At 45.3% G+C, this 13,135-nt stretch overlaps 2 protein-coding genes across 2 annotated transcripts in view; both read left to right on the top strand.

Annotated features, from left to right (window-relative positions):
• The window catches only part of LOC108975406 (protein PF14_0175), a 13,183-nt gene extending 9,035 nt beyond the window's left edge, over positions 1-4,148 (top strand). Inside the window, exons 4-5 of the mRNA XM_018943876.1 lie at positions 3,059-3,412; positions 3,474-4,148. Coding sequence (XP_018799421.1) covers positions 3,059-3,412; positions 3,474-3,742 — 623 coding nt within the window. The 3' untranslated portion in view covers positions 3,743-4,148. The remainder of the gene's footprint in view (positions 1-3,058; positions 3,413-3,473) is intronic.
• Positions 4,149-8,473: 4,325 nt separating this feature from the next.
• LOC108975403 lies at positions 8,474-9,765 on the top strand. The gene is made up of 2 exons (XM_018943873.1): positions 8,474-8,534; positions 9,149-9,765. Exons 1-2 carry the CDS (start codon positions 8,474-8,476, stop codon positions 9,763-9,765), a joined length of 678 nt encoding a protein of 225 aa, XP_018799418.1.
• Positions 9,766-13,135: the final 3,370 nt, after the last annotated feature.

Raw genomic sequence — 13,135 nt, forward strand, 5'->3', positions numbered from 1 at the left:
GTTTTGTAGAACTTTCGAGAATTACACCTGTGGGCCAGATTATCAAGCTCTTCGTACCCACGCATTTCGGCCTCTTTCTTTTTCTGTCTGTAAAGACTTCTCGCTTGCCTCTTCAACTCTCGGTATCTATCCCATCCCGCACGTGTTGTGGTCGATCGTAACGTTGCGAGGTAGGCAGCCTGTTTTCTCTCCGCTGCGACACGACACTCCTCGTCGCACCAGCTGTCCTTTTGCACTTTCCGAAAAGCAATGGTTTCGGTTGCAGCTGCACGTAAGGAGTTTGAAAAGCCGTTCCACAGTTGCCTTATATTGAGTTGTTGACGAGTGCTCTCAGAGCAGGGGTGCAAGCCGAGTAGAAAATCGTTCGGCTGTCTGTTGTGATTGCAGCTTCTCGACGTCGAACCTTCCTTGCGTTTGATGGCGTGCGTTTTTTGCAGCACAGAGGGTGGTGCGTATCTTTGCTGCAACAAGATAGTGGTCCGAGTCAATGTTAGAACCTGGGAGCGTACCCACGTCTATAACATTGGAGACGTGTTTTCCGTCTATCACATTATCTATCTGGTTCGTGGTTTTTAGATCCGGAGACAGCCGGGTGGCTTGATGAATTTTCCTATGCTGGAATCTAGTACTACAGATAACCATATTTCGGGCCACGGCGAACTTCGCTTTGATGCGGATTGTGGCTAGACGTTCATCCACTGTCGTGAGTGATAGTACTCGGCAATGGAGTCTTTCTCCCACCATGAGTGCCACTCCAAATTTGGGCTCCTTTATATGGTCACTGTAGTAAATGCCACAAGGACCTACTCGTCTCTGTCCTTGTCCCGTCCCTCGCATTTCTTCGACGGCGGTGATGTCAATCTTTATTTTCACGAGGACATCAACCAGCTGGGCAGCGGGACCTGCCCAATTAATGGACATTCCAGGTGCATGCCCTCAATTCGTAGTGTTTATTTCGTTTTCCATTGTCGTCATCCAAAGGGGGGTCTCTCATCCGAGGCTGTTTCAATATTTTTCATTGGGGGGTTTTTTTTACGTGGCGGGTCCCAAACCCAGCGCACAACCCTATGTAGGGGATGTTTCGCCTTCTCACGTTAGCTCGCCTTCAAACGGATGTTCTTAGACTACCCAGCGGATACTCGATCAAATACCGGAAGTCGTGAGCTGCTTGATGTGTAAAATAATCATTTCTGGCTACTCCCAAGGGAATGGCGATCGATTTTGTTATATTACTTTGCAGAAAAGACACCGCCTTGAACTTGTACACATGACCCCATCCTCCTTAGAAAATTAGATTTCGAATTCAAATGAACTGACACTCTATACTGCCCATTGCCATTATTATTTTGTTTCCTATCAATGCGTCTAATTGAATCCGTTTCGATCGAAAAACTTGGCAATTCGATCGAAAATATATTGAAATCATTGGAACCGTATCGAAAATAAAGTTTTCGATGCAATTGAACTTACTTGCCGACTTGATAAAATAGATGGAGCTAATTTAAATGTGTGATTTAGCAAGAGGAAAAAAAAAACACACACACCAACAAAAATCAAGCAACCCATATGTGAGAGTCATGACTACTGCCGGGATACTTAGCACAAACTTATCGTATTTGCATCTTATGGCTGCACACCTAAATACGAAAAACATATATATATATAGAATACTGAGTGAAAAGTTAATTTTTAAAAAGCCTAACCACCATAACATTCAGACTTGAGAATCCTTTGCGATTAAAATACAGATTTTTATCTCTTGACGATGCCATTATTTTTACGTGAGTTCCATCAACTGCCATTGCCACACCAGGAGCTTTCAATTTTCCAAAAAAATATGTTTTTCTGCTTCTAATTCCTCGCTGGCGGTCGTGTTAATGGAAATTCATCTTGAACATAGCCTTTACTCAAGAATGCTGAATACTTCATCTAATACAACACAAAATGTCGATTGGGCATCCTTTCCAATAGAATGTTGATAACTGCCTGTGGCTTAGAAACGTAAACATGCAGCAAGTTTTATTTTTGGAGAAAGAGAACCTTGTTTATTTTTGTCATTTCCAAATTCATTTTCTGTTTTGATGAAACAGTGTATGTACATACATATGTAAATAAAATTAACGCAATTCTATCCATTTTAAATATTTGTAAAAACGAGCCAAAAACTAATACTATTTATTTCATTTTTCAAACTTGTCAAATTTGTTGATAACGCAGTTTACTTAAGGTATGGTAAAGGAGGTTATCGCCGGTGTCAATGATCGCATGAACATTTTCGATCAAAATTCTTTCCGCAACGAATTCGATTTCGATGCGGATTCAATAATTAGACCCAATAACTGTTAGATACGTTATTGAAAATTGTCTTACCCTTGTGGACAATAGTGTATTGTTATATATTTTATATTCAATGGCAAATTTTTGATGATGTAGGTGAAACAACAAGTTTCTATTAAGGGGTTAGGTGAGTTTCACAGGTACAAACAAAAGGTAATATTAGGATAGTTTTCAAAGGTAAATAATTGAACAATGTCTCCTGAAATTTCGATATAAAAAAGCTGAAAATTGAACCGTTGAGACCTCATCTCTCTGGGTGTCTCACAAAAAAGTGCTCTCGCCATAAACAGCCTATTAATTGTTCATCTAAAATTAAAAAACCAAACATATTCCGTTAGTGCATATATTAATCTCGTTTTTGAACAAAGAAAATAAAAACCCAAAACTTCAATTTTTTCCCAGTCCTTGAACAAAAAATAATTTTTTTGGAAACTTTTCGCCATTTGTTTAAAAAAATAGGTTGTAATGAATCAAAAAGTCCATCCTTCAATAACTAGATATTGTTATTTTAAAGATGTGTACACAGTTCGAACTAAATCGGTCCATAACTTTCGGAATCTCGGAAACTATTACTCGGATCAACATGAACATTTCGAACAATGTTTTACAGGTTGTGAAATATAATAAGGAAAACAACAAATCGGTTTTTTGAAATTTTGAAATATATGTACCCAACCCCTTAAACTGGACCTTGTAATATAAATTTTTTTATTTTAAACAGGGCGACCAATTCTAAAAGCTCCTTTACCACCACAATCTGGCAATCACTCGCAAATGCCGCAGCTAAATCAAATGATGTTTAATAAGTTAGATTTTCAACAAGTGCAACAAAACCGTTTGAAAAACAACCAGACCCCTCAACATGTTTTAAGCCAGTCCACGCCACCATTTTCGCAACACTCGATGGTGTCTCAACAAGCACCAAACCACACTAACTTAATTCCTCATGTTCAACATCAACAACAGTTATATCAACAACAACAACGTATTCTAGCGTTGCAAAGGCATCAACAACAATTCCACCTACAACAACAGTTGCACCAACAACAGCCAATTGACACAACCAATCGAAATAGTTCGTTTAGTAATTATTGTATCTATGTAATATATAACTTAAAGATTTCGTTTTCTTACAGTTTGTATGCAGACGTCACTTGTTAATGATAATAATGGTATGATAAATAACGCTGCTGCAACTGCTACAACTGCTGCCGCCAGCATAATAAATTATCAGCGTGATGGTGGCTTGTCTCCCACGAGTAATCAATTGGCGCAGTGGTTTTCGCCCGAGTTACTTGCGCAAGCATCTGCTGGGAAACTTCCGCTTCTCAATATGAACCAAGCGTTATGTCTAGAAGATTTCGAGAGAAATATACAACATTCCTCAGCACCAGTGAGCAATTAATGTCACAGTGTGGAAATATTATGCTTAAAGTTGTGTATTACCTGGAAATCATGTTAAATAATATTTTTTATTAGATCGCTTGGTGACACTAAATAAGCAGTATCATCTATATGAATTTAGATTTAATTTTGAAATTATCGGAAGTAAAACGTTTTTAATATCAATTGGTAGTAAATAAAAATTCTAATATAGCGTATTCACGATCTGTCATAATTATAAATATTACACCATATACGTATGAAATAGTATCTCAATTATTGTAAATGAATTATTTCAATTTCAAAACGATTGTAGTTTATAAAGTGTAAAAAAAAACTAAATTAGATGACGGCAAACAATTACAATAAGAACACCCGTAAGTATTTCACTTTATGATACAAATAAAAAATTTTATCAGCAGCCTAAACAGTTTGCGAAATATTACTCACATACACACAGGCATAGAACTCGTTCAAATACTTCATATTCCTGACACTTGATATGCACACAAGGATTCTTTGTTTCCCAAATATAAATCTCACTTATTACTGCTGTAACGGTTATGTAGTCCTCGTTAGGATAGTAGGCCCAAAAAACGTGCTGTTTCGACAGGGTCGGACCATAGGGAGAACTATCTAGAACAAAGGTGCGCAAGAGCCACTCAATTCTTGCGGCAACTAGAGCTAGTCGTCTGCAATAGGCGGTGGTTTGACTTCAAGTACGCCAGTCACTGACATGCAGACGGTGAAGGAGTTTATGGCAATGCGTGTATAAGTTCACAGCGTCCGAAGTCTGGTCAACGTACTGTCTAATGTCGATGTTGTCAAGGAAAGACCATTTGATGTTCCTAAAAGGAGGGTCCGCTTCAAGCTGGAAAACACTCCAGCAGACACTGCTCGCGCGGAATTCATTATGTCCCTTAACTGGAAGTATACGGGCCTCACTATTCAGATGTTCGATCGGAGACATCAAAGGTCTCCCGTTATAAACCGGATTGCAGAGTGAAAACGGTCACTCTGCATTTTGTGGGGAAACACTTTGGTTTGCATTTGAGCGCACAGCATCAATTCCATTATCCGACGTCATTATCGTGCAATCATCAGCGTGCGAGGTGATAGAAAATCCCTTCCGTCACACGACAGTCGGGTCTACTTAACCGGAACGAACCCGGAACCCCCTTTTTAATTCTCCTTAATTAAGAGTTTTTACCTCAGAATAGTATGGTTGATTGTACGCTGATCAGGTAGTTCATTGTAAACTTTTTCAACCCTGAGGCCCCCCCTTTGTTCTTCAAGTGGATAACTTTTTTTCGAACTTCTTCATGGTCGGGCAATGGAACGTCTGCTCCATCGGAATCGGGTTCGCCCTCTCCTGGAGTTATGCTTTCACTGTTGAAGACGTGTTCCTTTTATAATTGCAGTATACTCTGGCAGCGGTTCCTAGATCACCTCCTTGGATTCTACACGGGTATGCTTCGGTCTGGAAACCTTCTGTTAGTTGCCGCATCTTTTCATATAATTTTCGAGCATTACCCCTGTCGACCAGGTCATCAAGCTCTTCGTACTCACGTATTTCGCCCCCTTTTTTCGCTGCGACACGACGCTCCTCGTACCAGCCGTTCTTTAGCCTTTCCTGAGAATTAATGATTTCGTTTGCAGCTGTACGTAAGGAGCTTGAAATGCCGTCCTACAGTTCCCTTATATCGAGTTCTTGATGAGTGCTCTCAGAGAGCAGGAGTGCAATTCGAGTAAAAAACCGTTTGGTTATCTGTTGTGATTGCAGCTTTTCGACGTCGAACCTTCCTTGTATTTGTTGACGTGCGTTTGATGCACAGAGCGGGGTGCGTATCTTGACTGCAACAAGATCGTTGTCCGAGTCAGTGCTAGGACCCCGAGCGTACGCTCGTCTAAAACACTGAAGACGTGTCTTCCGTCTATTTGTTCTTAGGCTTTTAGGTCGGGAGACAGCCAGGTAGCTTGAAGAATTGTTTTTATACTTGAATCTAATACTACATATAACCATATTTCAGGCCTCGGCGAAGTCGAACAGACTCAACCCATTTGAGATAGTTTCCTCATGGAAGCTGAATTTAGCGACCGTTGTGCCAGAGATACCTCCTTTGCCCACTCTCGCGTTAAAGTCGTCAAGCACGATCTTGACATCGTGGCTTAGGCAGCTCTCATAGATGCGCTATAAACGATCATAGAAGGCATCTTTGGTCATATCGTCCTTCTCTTCTGTCGGGACCTGGGCGCAAATCAGCGACATGTTGAAGAACTTTGCTTTGATGCGGATTGTGGCTAGACATTCATCCACCGAGGTAAATGACAGTACTCGGTGATGGAGTCTATCTCCCACCATGAGTCCCTTACCTATTTTGCGCTCCTTTATATGACCACTGTAGTAAATGTCATAAGGACCTACTCGTTTCAGTCCTTGTCCCGTCTATTGCACTTCTTGGACGGCGGGCGGTGATGTCAGCCTTCAGCCTAACGAGGACATCAACCTTCCCAATATAGGGACCGGACATTCCAAGTTCCTGCCCTTAAATCGCTGTCCTTAATACGTTCGTCATGATTGTCGTTAAAAGGAGGTCTCTCTTCCGAGATTGATGTTTATTTTTCATTGGGGGCGCACTCAGCGCATAACCCTAAGGAGAGATAGTTCGCCTTTTCTCTTTAGCTCGTCTTCAAAAATATGTTCTGTGGTTACCCAGAGGCCTCTGCGAATGGTAGGCATCATGCCGCAGTGCAGGGTCTTAGGCGCAAGGCGTGGATGGTGCTGATAGGCACTGCCCAGGTAGGCTGTTGGGTGCCGCATGCGTGCGCCAACCAAGAGCTACCACCTCCTAATCCAGGGTGTTATGCGACTCCCGTTCCCATTGGATGATTTGCAGCCAGGACGTTAATTCGGCTGTATTCTAACGGAGCCTCCCCAACACCGGACCGAATTGAGGAGTAACAGTGGCCTTACCGCGTCAAGGGGCTCTGGTGTGGCGAACCTCCTAGTTCCCCATTAAAACAATAGACCCGAGAGCTTACGTTGTTGAGCCAAGGGTCGCAAGAACAAGTGGAACACTCAAAAACAAAATCAAACTACAAAATTGGAAAACACTGAAACAAAGCAACAACTAAGGAGAACGGACACGGGCAATGATAAGCTAGCAAGCCCGGCGGGTGCGACGTCCCGCACTGGAAGGGAATGAGCGTTGCCATCATGAAGTGGTACCTGCGGTACCTCCGAGATGAGAAGACTCTTGAGGTAGCGGGGACTGTGGCCAGAGCAGATGTAAAGGGAGCAACGCATCCCCAGCAACCGTGGCCTGGTCAGTACCACCTTGACCGCAAGGCGTGGTGATAGCAGGGCACGGCCCTCAGACACGTATGTCCAATCCGCGAAGCGCAAGAGCGGCCAGATCACGCCGTAGATGCCCCACAGCTCTAAAAGGCTGAGGGGAAGCAATGCAAAGGCAGCCGGAGTCCAACCATCTGGACCGGCTTCCTATCGGGTGGAGGAGGGGAGGCGCACATTTGCGGACGCTGTTAAACGCATCCGCATGGCTGTATTGCCTCAAAACTTTCCTGCAGAGTCGTTGAAACCGGAGGACCTTCTTATGGAAGAGGTGTTCAGAGGGAATGTATATGCGGCATCCTTCCTGGGGGTAGAGTTAAGAAGAGATATACTGCAAGTGGACTGCATGGACGAGACGTCCAGCAGCTGGATGCGGGAGTTCGCCCTAAAGCTGGGAGGCATGCATAGCATGACAATGTTCCTCCCCCGATGCGGGAACAAACCCTATCAGTTCGCCCTAGGTCTGGCGAAAAATCAGAATCGGGGCCCCAGCCTTTCGTCATCGAGCGTCGTCGGCAGCAAAACGGAGGAAAATGGAGACATGAAAGGTTAGAGATTGTACCTTTACATTGACGACGAGTCGTACAAGTACGTCCGGGAAGCGAGCTTCCGCCTGTATTACAGGTTCAGGACGGTGGTCATGCGGCCCCACAAGCCTGCAGCCACCGGGAGCAAGGAAGTTGCTATGCCTGCCACTCACCAAAGCAGGGGCATCGGGATACAGGCAGTGACTGTGGCAGCCCCGGAGGTAGTAGCAATGCAGGTGGACGAGGTGGCGGATCAGCCCGGCGGAAGCAGAATGGGCAGGTGGTGCCAGCGGCGATCACCGACGTTCACGATGCCGGCAATTGCGGGATGGATGGAGGGGAAAAGGATCTGCCCTTCCTCGAACCCATACTATGATGGCCGTCAATACGGAGATCGCCCAGGTGAACCTGCATTACGTGGCTGCAGCCTCAGCTGTCATAACGGTTCACAGCGGAGAAACTGAGCGTACTGCTGATCTCAGATCCTTGGGTCCACAGAGGAGAGGTCAAAGTCCTCGGGGCGGAGTCAAATCAAGCCAGGGACTTGGAAGGCAAGGACTTCGTCCTGGCTTCAGCCTACTTCCCAGGGGAGGCATCTAAGGCACCACCGGCGGTAGTGGAAAGGCAGGTGGAGCATTGTAGAAGGCACAGGCACCCCCTTATCATAGGCTGCAACGCAAACGCTCACCACTTGGAATGGGGCAGTACCGACTGCAACGTAAGAGGTGAGTTTCTTTTAGAGTACATAGTAGGTAGCAACTTAGTGATAGAGAATGTAGGGTGTGAACCCACATTTATAAATATAAGCAGGAGGCAGGAGGCAGGTGTTGGACATCACATTGAGCAATGAGCCTGCGACCAGATTTGTGTCGCAATGGAGAGTCTCGACGAAGCCCTCCTTATCGGACCACAGGATTGTAGCGTTCACGATAAAGGTATAGGTCAGGCAACTCCCTCCTAGACGTAACCCTTGGAAGGCGAATTCTGACGCCTTCAGGGATATATTGAGTGAGGAATCAAGCAGGGGGGGCCAAACTGATAATAGCGTTTCAGGCCCAGGACTGGGGATTAGGCTATCTGAGCTGAACGAGTCTGTTAGTAATATTACCATGGCAGTTGCCCCCTAGAAGTGCCCACAGATAGACGAAACTATCCCTGGTGGTCAAAGAAACTAGCAGACCTCCGGAAAAAAGTACGTAGCCTGTTTAACAAAGCGAAACGTACTTGGGTCTGGGCAGAATACAGGAGCTATCTCATCTTATACAATAAAATGATTAGGTCTGGAAAGCAGGCAAGCTTCAGGAGATTCTGCGAGAATGTCGCCACTACGGCAGAATTAACTTAATAAAACAGCTGTACTCAGGAGCTAGTTGTCGAGTAAGGTGTGGAAATATTTTAAGTAGCGGTATCCAAGTAAGGACTGGTGTCAGGCAGGGATGCGTGCTATCTCCCCTTTTAATCAATTTGGTCGCGTGTTTGGATTTGGACTATGCGGATGATATCTGCCTGTTGTCCCATAAATTTTCGCACATTTCCTTGAAACTTGAAGCTGTTAGTGATCTCGCCGCACAAACTGGACTTAACATTAATATAACGAAGACAAAATTAATGAGCATCAACACAACCGAAACGCCAAACCTACAGATCGCTGGACCAGGTCTCGAGGAAGTAGACGAGTTTTGCTATTTAGGTAGCATCATATCTAAAAACGGTGGATCAGCAGCCGATATACGAAACCGTATATCCAAAGGTCACGCTGCCTTCGGAGTGTTGGATAAAGTCTGGAAATCAACACATATATCCATACGTACGAAGCTAAAAATATTCGACTCAAGCGATAAATCCATTGTATTATATGGCTGCGAAACGTGGAATGTCGCAGCGAATGTTTTACAATCGCTGCAATCCTTTTTTAGTCGATGTCTTCGAAAAATTTGGCGGATATTCTGGCCTAACGTTATTAGTAATACTAACCTCTGGACCGTAACCAAACAGCTACCGATCCACATCGAAATTCAACGTCGTAAATGGAAATGGATCGGCCACACTCTGCAAAAGCCTCACGACGACATTAGCAGAACAGCGCTAGATTGGAATCCGCAAAGAAGCCGAAGACGCGGTAGACCAGCCAACACCTGGAGACGGGAAGTCGAAGCAGAAGCATAGAGAAGTAGTTATTCATGGAGAGAAATTAAATATATAGCTGTAACCAAAATTAATTATAATTTGTTTATTGAGGCCCTATGTTCCACCTAGGAACTACGGGAAAATATATATATATATACTCCAGAAGCTGCTCGGCTGCATAAAGCTCTGGCCAGGGGTACGAAGGGCGTAGAAATAGCAATTAAACGATTTGATGGGACATTTACGACCAGCGCCGAGAACAGAGTCACGCAGCTTCTGCGGGCGCACTTCCCGGAGACAGTTCGGGAAGACCAATGTCTACCCGTGATTGAACACAGGTCATCCCGCGAGGATTGGAGTATCGCCAAACAGCTATTTATGGCAGACTCGATCAGGTGGGCGATTGCCTCGTTTGAGAGATTCAAGTCTCCGGGAGGGGATGGCATCTTTCTGGCGCTGTTGCAACATGTTTTTACTGGCGTTTTTACTGCCTCACCTGGTTCGGCTGCTGAGAGAGAGAATCGCAATGGCGCAATTCACCGAAGTATGGAGGACAGCGTAGGTGATCATCATACCCAAAGTAAGAAGGAAAGACTACTCGTTGGCGAAATCCTTCAGGCCAGTCAGCCTAATGTCTTTCCTACTAAAAACCATGGAGAAGATCGCGGATCAGGAAATAAGGACGAAAGCGCGGAAGAGACCACCCCTGCATGCGGCTCAGCATGCCTACAGAGTCGGCAGATCTACCAACTCTGCTCTGTACCAGTTGTCCTCTGAGCTAGAGACTTCACTGGAGCATGGGGAGGTGATGCTCTGGGCGTCTTAGACATCGAAGGTGCCTTCGATAACACGTCTCACAACAGTGTAGCCATTGCACTGGAGAAAATGGGTGTGGCAGCACCGGTGCGCAGATGGATAGAAGCCGTACTGCGGATCAGGGTTGCTGAGACCACAGTTGGTGATAGAAGGATTCGTCTCGGTACAACAAGAGGCTGCCCACAGGGGTTGTGTTATCACCCCTTCTCTGGAGTCTAGACGGACAATGGGATCCAAGGCCTGGGCCTCAATAGCGTCGCAAACTTCGGTTAAGCCCAAGCTACTGAAGCTACAGCGGCTGGCCTGTGTCTGAATGACGGGTGCAATGCGCACCTGTCCAACGGCAGCACTGGAGGTTCTGCTTGAACTTACTCCTCTTCATTTGGTTATTGATCAGGTAGCCAAACACACCTTTCTACAAATAATGGCTGAGGGGAGGGGAAAAGGCAAGGTAGTCTCCTCCCAGAGGATGGAAAAGATAAGTGGCAATATACCATTGGCTCTACTCCCGAGAGACAGCGCTACCAAAATCGTTAACTTCTGGAAAAAGTTTAAGGTCACCCTCGGCAGTAAAGACCAATGGAACGACTCCCACCTCGAGCTGATGTTGAGGAACAGCACTTTAAGGTGGTACACCGATGGTTCAAAAATATCGGATAGATTCCGCGCAGGGATTTTGTGAACACGCACTATGCTCTCCATACCCATGGAAGAGTTCCAGAGCATTTTCCAGGCAGAAGTTTTTGCCATAAGCCGGTGTTTAGAAATAAACTTCCATCGCAACTATCGCAATGAACGAATAGCCATTCTCAGCAATAGTCAAGCGGCGCTAAAAGCGATCTCCTCTTACGAGATCAAACCGCTACTAGTGCAGGAGTGCAGGGAAAGGCTGAACAGCATTGCGGAAAGAAACCAGGTACACCTAATCTTGGCGCCTTGTCACAGAGCTACAGAGTAGCCGGTAACGAACTGGCGGACGAGCTCGCCCGCTCCAGAGCCTCCACCAAAGATGGGAGAACCCCAACCCTTAACGGGGGTGGGTCCCCATGAGACATGCCAAGTTGCTATTGGGAGGATACAACTTGACAAGGTTCAAAGTTGTAATAAACCTAACCAGAAACAAGCGAAGGCTACTAGTCGCATGGTACACCAGCCACAGCAAGCTGAATAGGCATCTGCACAGCATGGACCTATCGTCTTGAGCTACCTGCCGGTTCTGCGACAGGTAGCCTGAAACCCCGGAGCACCTGCTGATTGACTGCAAAGCAGTCTGTAGACGCAGGACTAAGGTCCTTGGAACGATGTTTCCGGATAGGGATCGCATTGTCTCGCTAGCACACGGTAGTCTATTGGACTTCATTAATGTGCTGGGGCTATGCGAGTCAATGTGAGTCAGGAGTGGGCACAATAGACCAAAGGTCGCGGAGCATTCCTGCAAGTCAAGTGTTATCGGGTGGATGTACACCATGATTGCACGACCGATTATCACGAATGCCTAGTAATCAATCAGGTAGTGAAAAACACACTGACAACAAATGACAGCAGAAGGGTTTGGTATAGAGAGTAATCTCATCTTAGCAAATAAAAGCTATAAGGGCCCCTGGCTCTTCTCCCAAGGGACAGTATTTCCAAAAAAGTCAACGTCGCGAGAAAGTTCAAAGTTAAGCATAGCATCATGGAGCATAGGCTCCATGGAATGATTACACTCTCGGCCTACTGATTACGGATAGCAGAATCAAGTAGTACACCGACGGCACGTAAACTTCGGAGGGAATTTGAGCTGAAGTCGCAGGACCCTGCACCAAACTCTGTATGCATATGAGAGTTTCCGAGCACAGGTCTTTGATATAAGTCGGTATGTAGAGATTAACCTTCAACGCAACTGTCACAAGAAAGTATCGCCATGCTCAGCAACATTCAAGCGTCACTTAAAGCTTATGAGATCAAATCGTTTCTGCTGCAGTAGTGTATCGAACGGCTGACCAGTCTATCAGGTCGTAGCCGTGTCCATCTGGGTACCCGTTAATCCAGCAAAATGGTAGGACCGGAACCATTTATGCCCCAAGCAAAGTGGCTAATGGGTGGTTACAATCTTGACAGGATGAAAAACGTAATCAATCTCCCAAGTCCCGACTTCTTGTCTCATTCTACCCTGACTTTTGTAAGCTCAAAAAGAACTTATGCGACATGGGCTTATTTTCTTGTGCAAATTGTATGTTCTGCGACATGGTACCGGAGGCAGCAGAACACCAGCTGATTAGCAATAGACTTCAGATCGCGGTGAAAATCTCAATTATTATCTACATATCTATCTATGTAACATTTAAAAGCAAAATTTTGTAAGATCCAGGGTTTGGCTCAAAATGCCTCACGCACCTAATGAATCTTCGCCGAAAAGGCGAAGAAATGCGCTTTTAAATAAGCGTTTTTAACCCCCACTGGAGTTGCAACGGGTAAAAATTTACCCAAGAGAGGCAACAAAACTACGAGGGATCACACAGCAAACTGCACCTCACGTGCACAGGCGTAGACGAAACCCGGTGCAACTGCCCATCAGAGTCGAGGCCAGTAAGATTCAGATTTTGGGGTACTG

The sequence above is a fragment of the Bactrocera latifrons genome, unplaced genomic scaffold, assembly GCF_001853355.1.
Source record: "Bactrocera latifrons isolate USDA-ARS-PBARC rearing strain unplaced genomic scaffold, ASM185335v1 scaffold_641, whole genome shotgun sequence".
NCBI lineage: Eukaryota > Metazoa > Arthropoda > Insecta > Diptera > Tephritidae > Bactrocera > Bactrocera latifrons.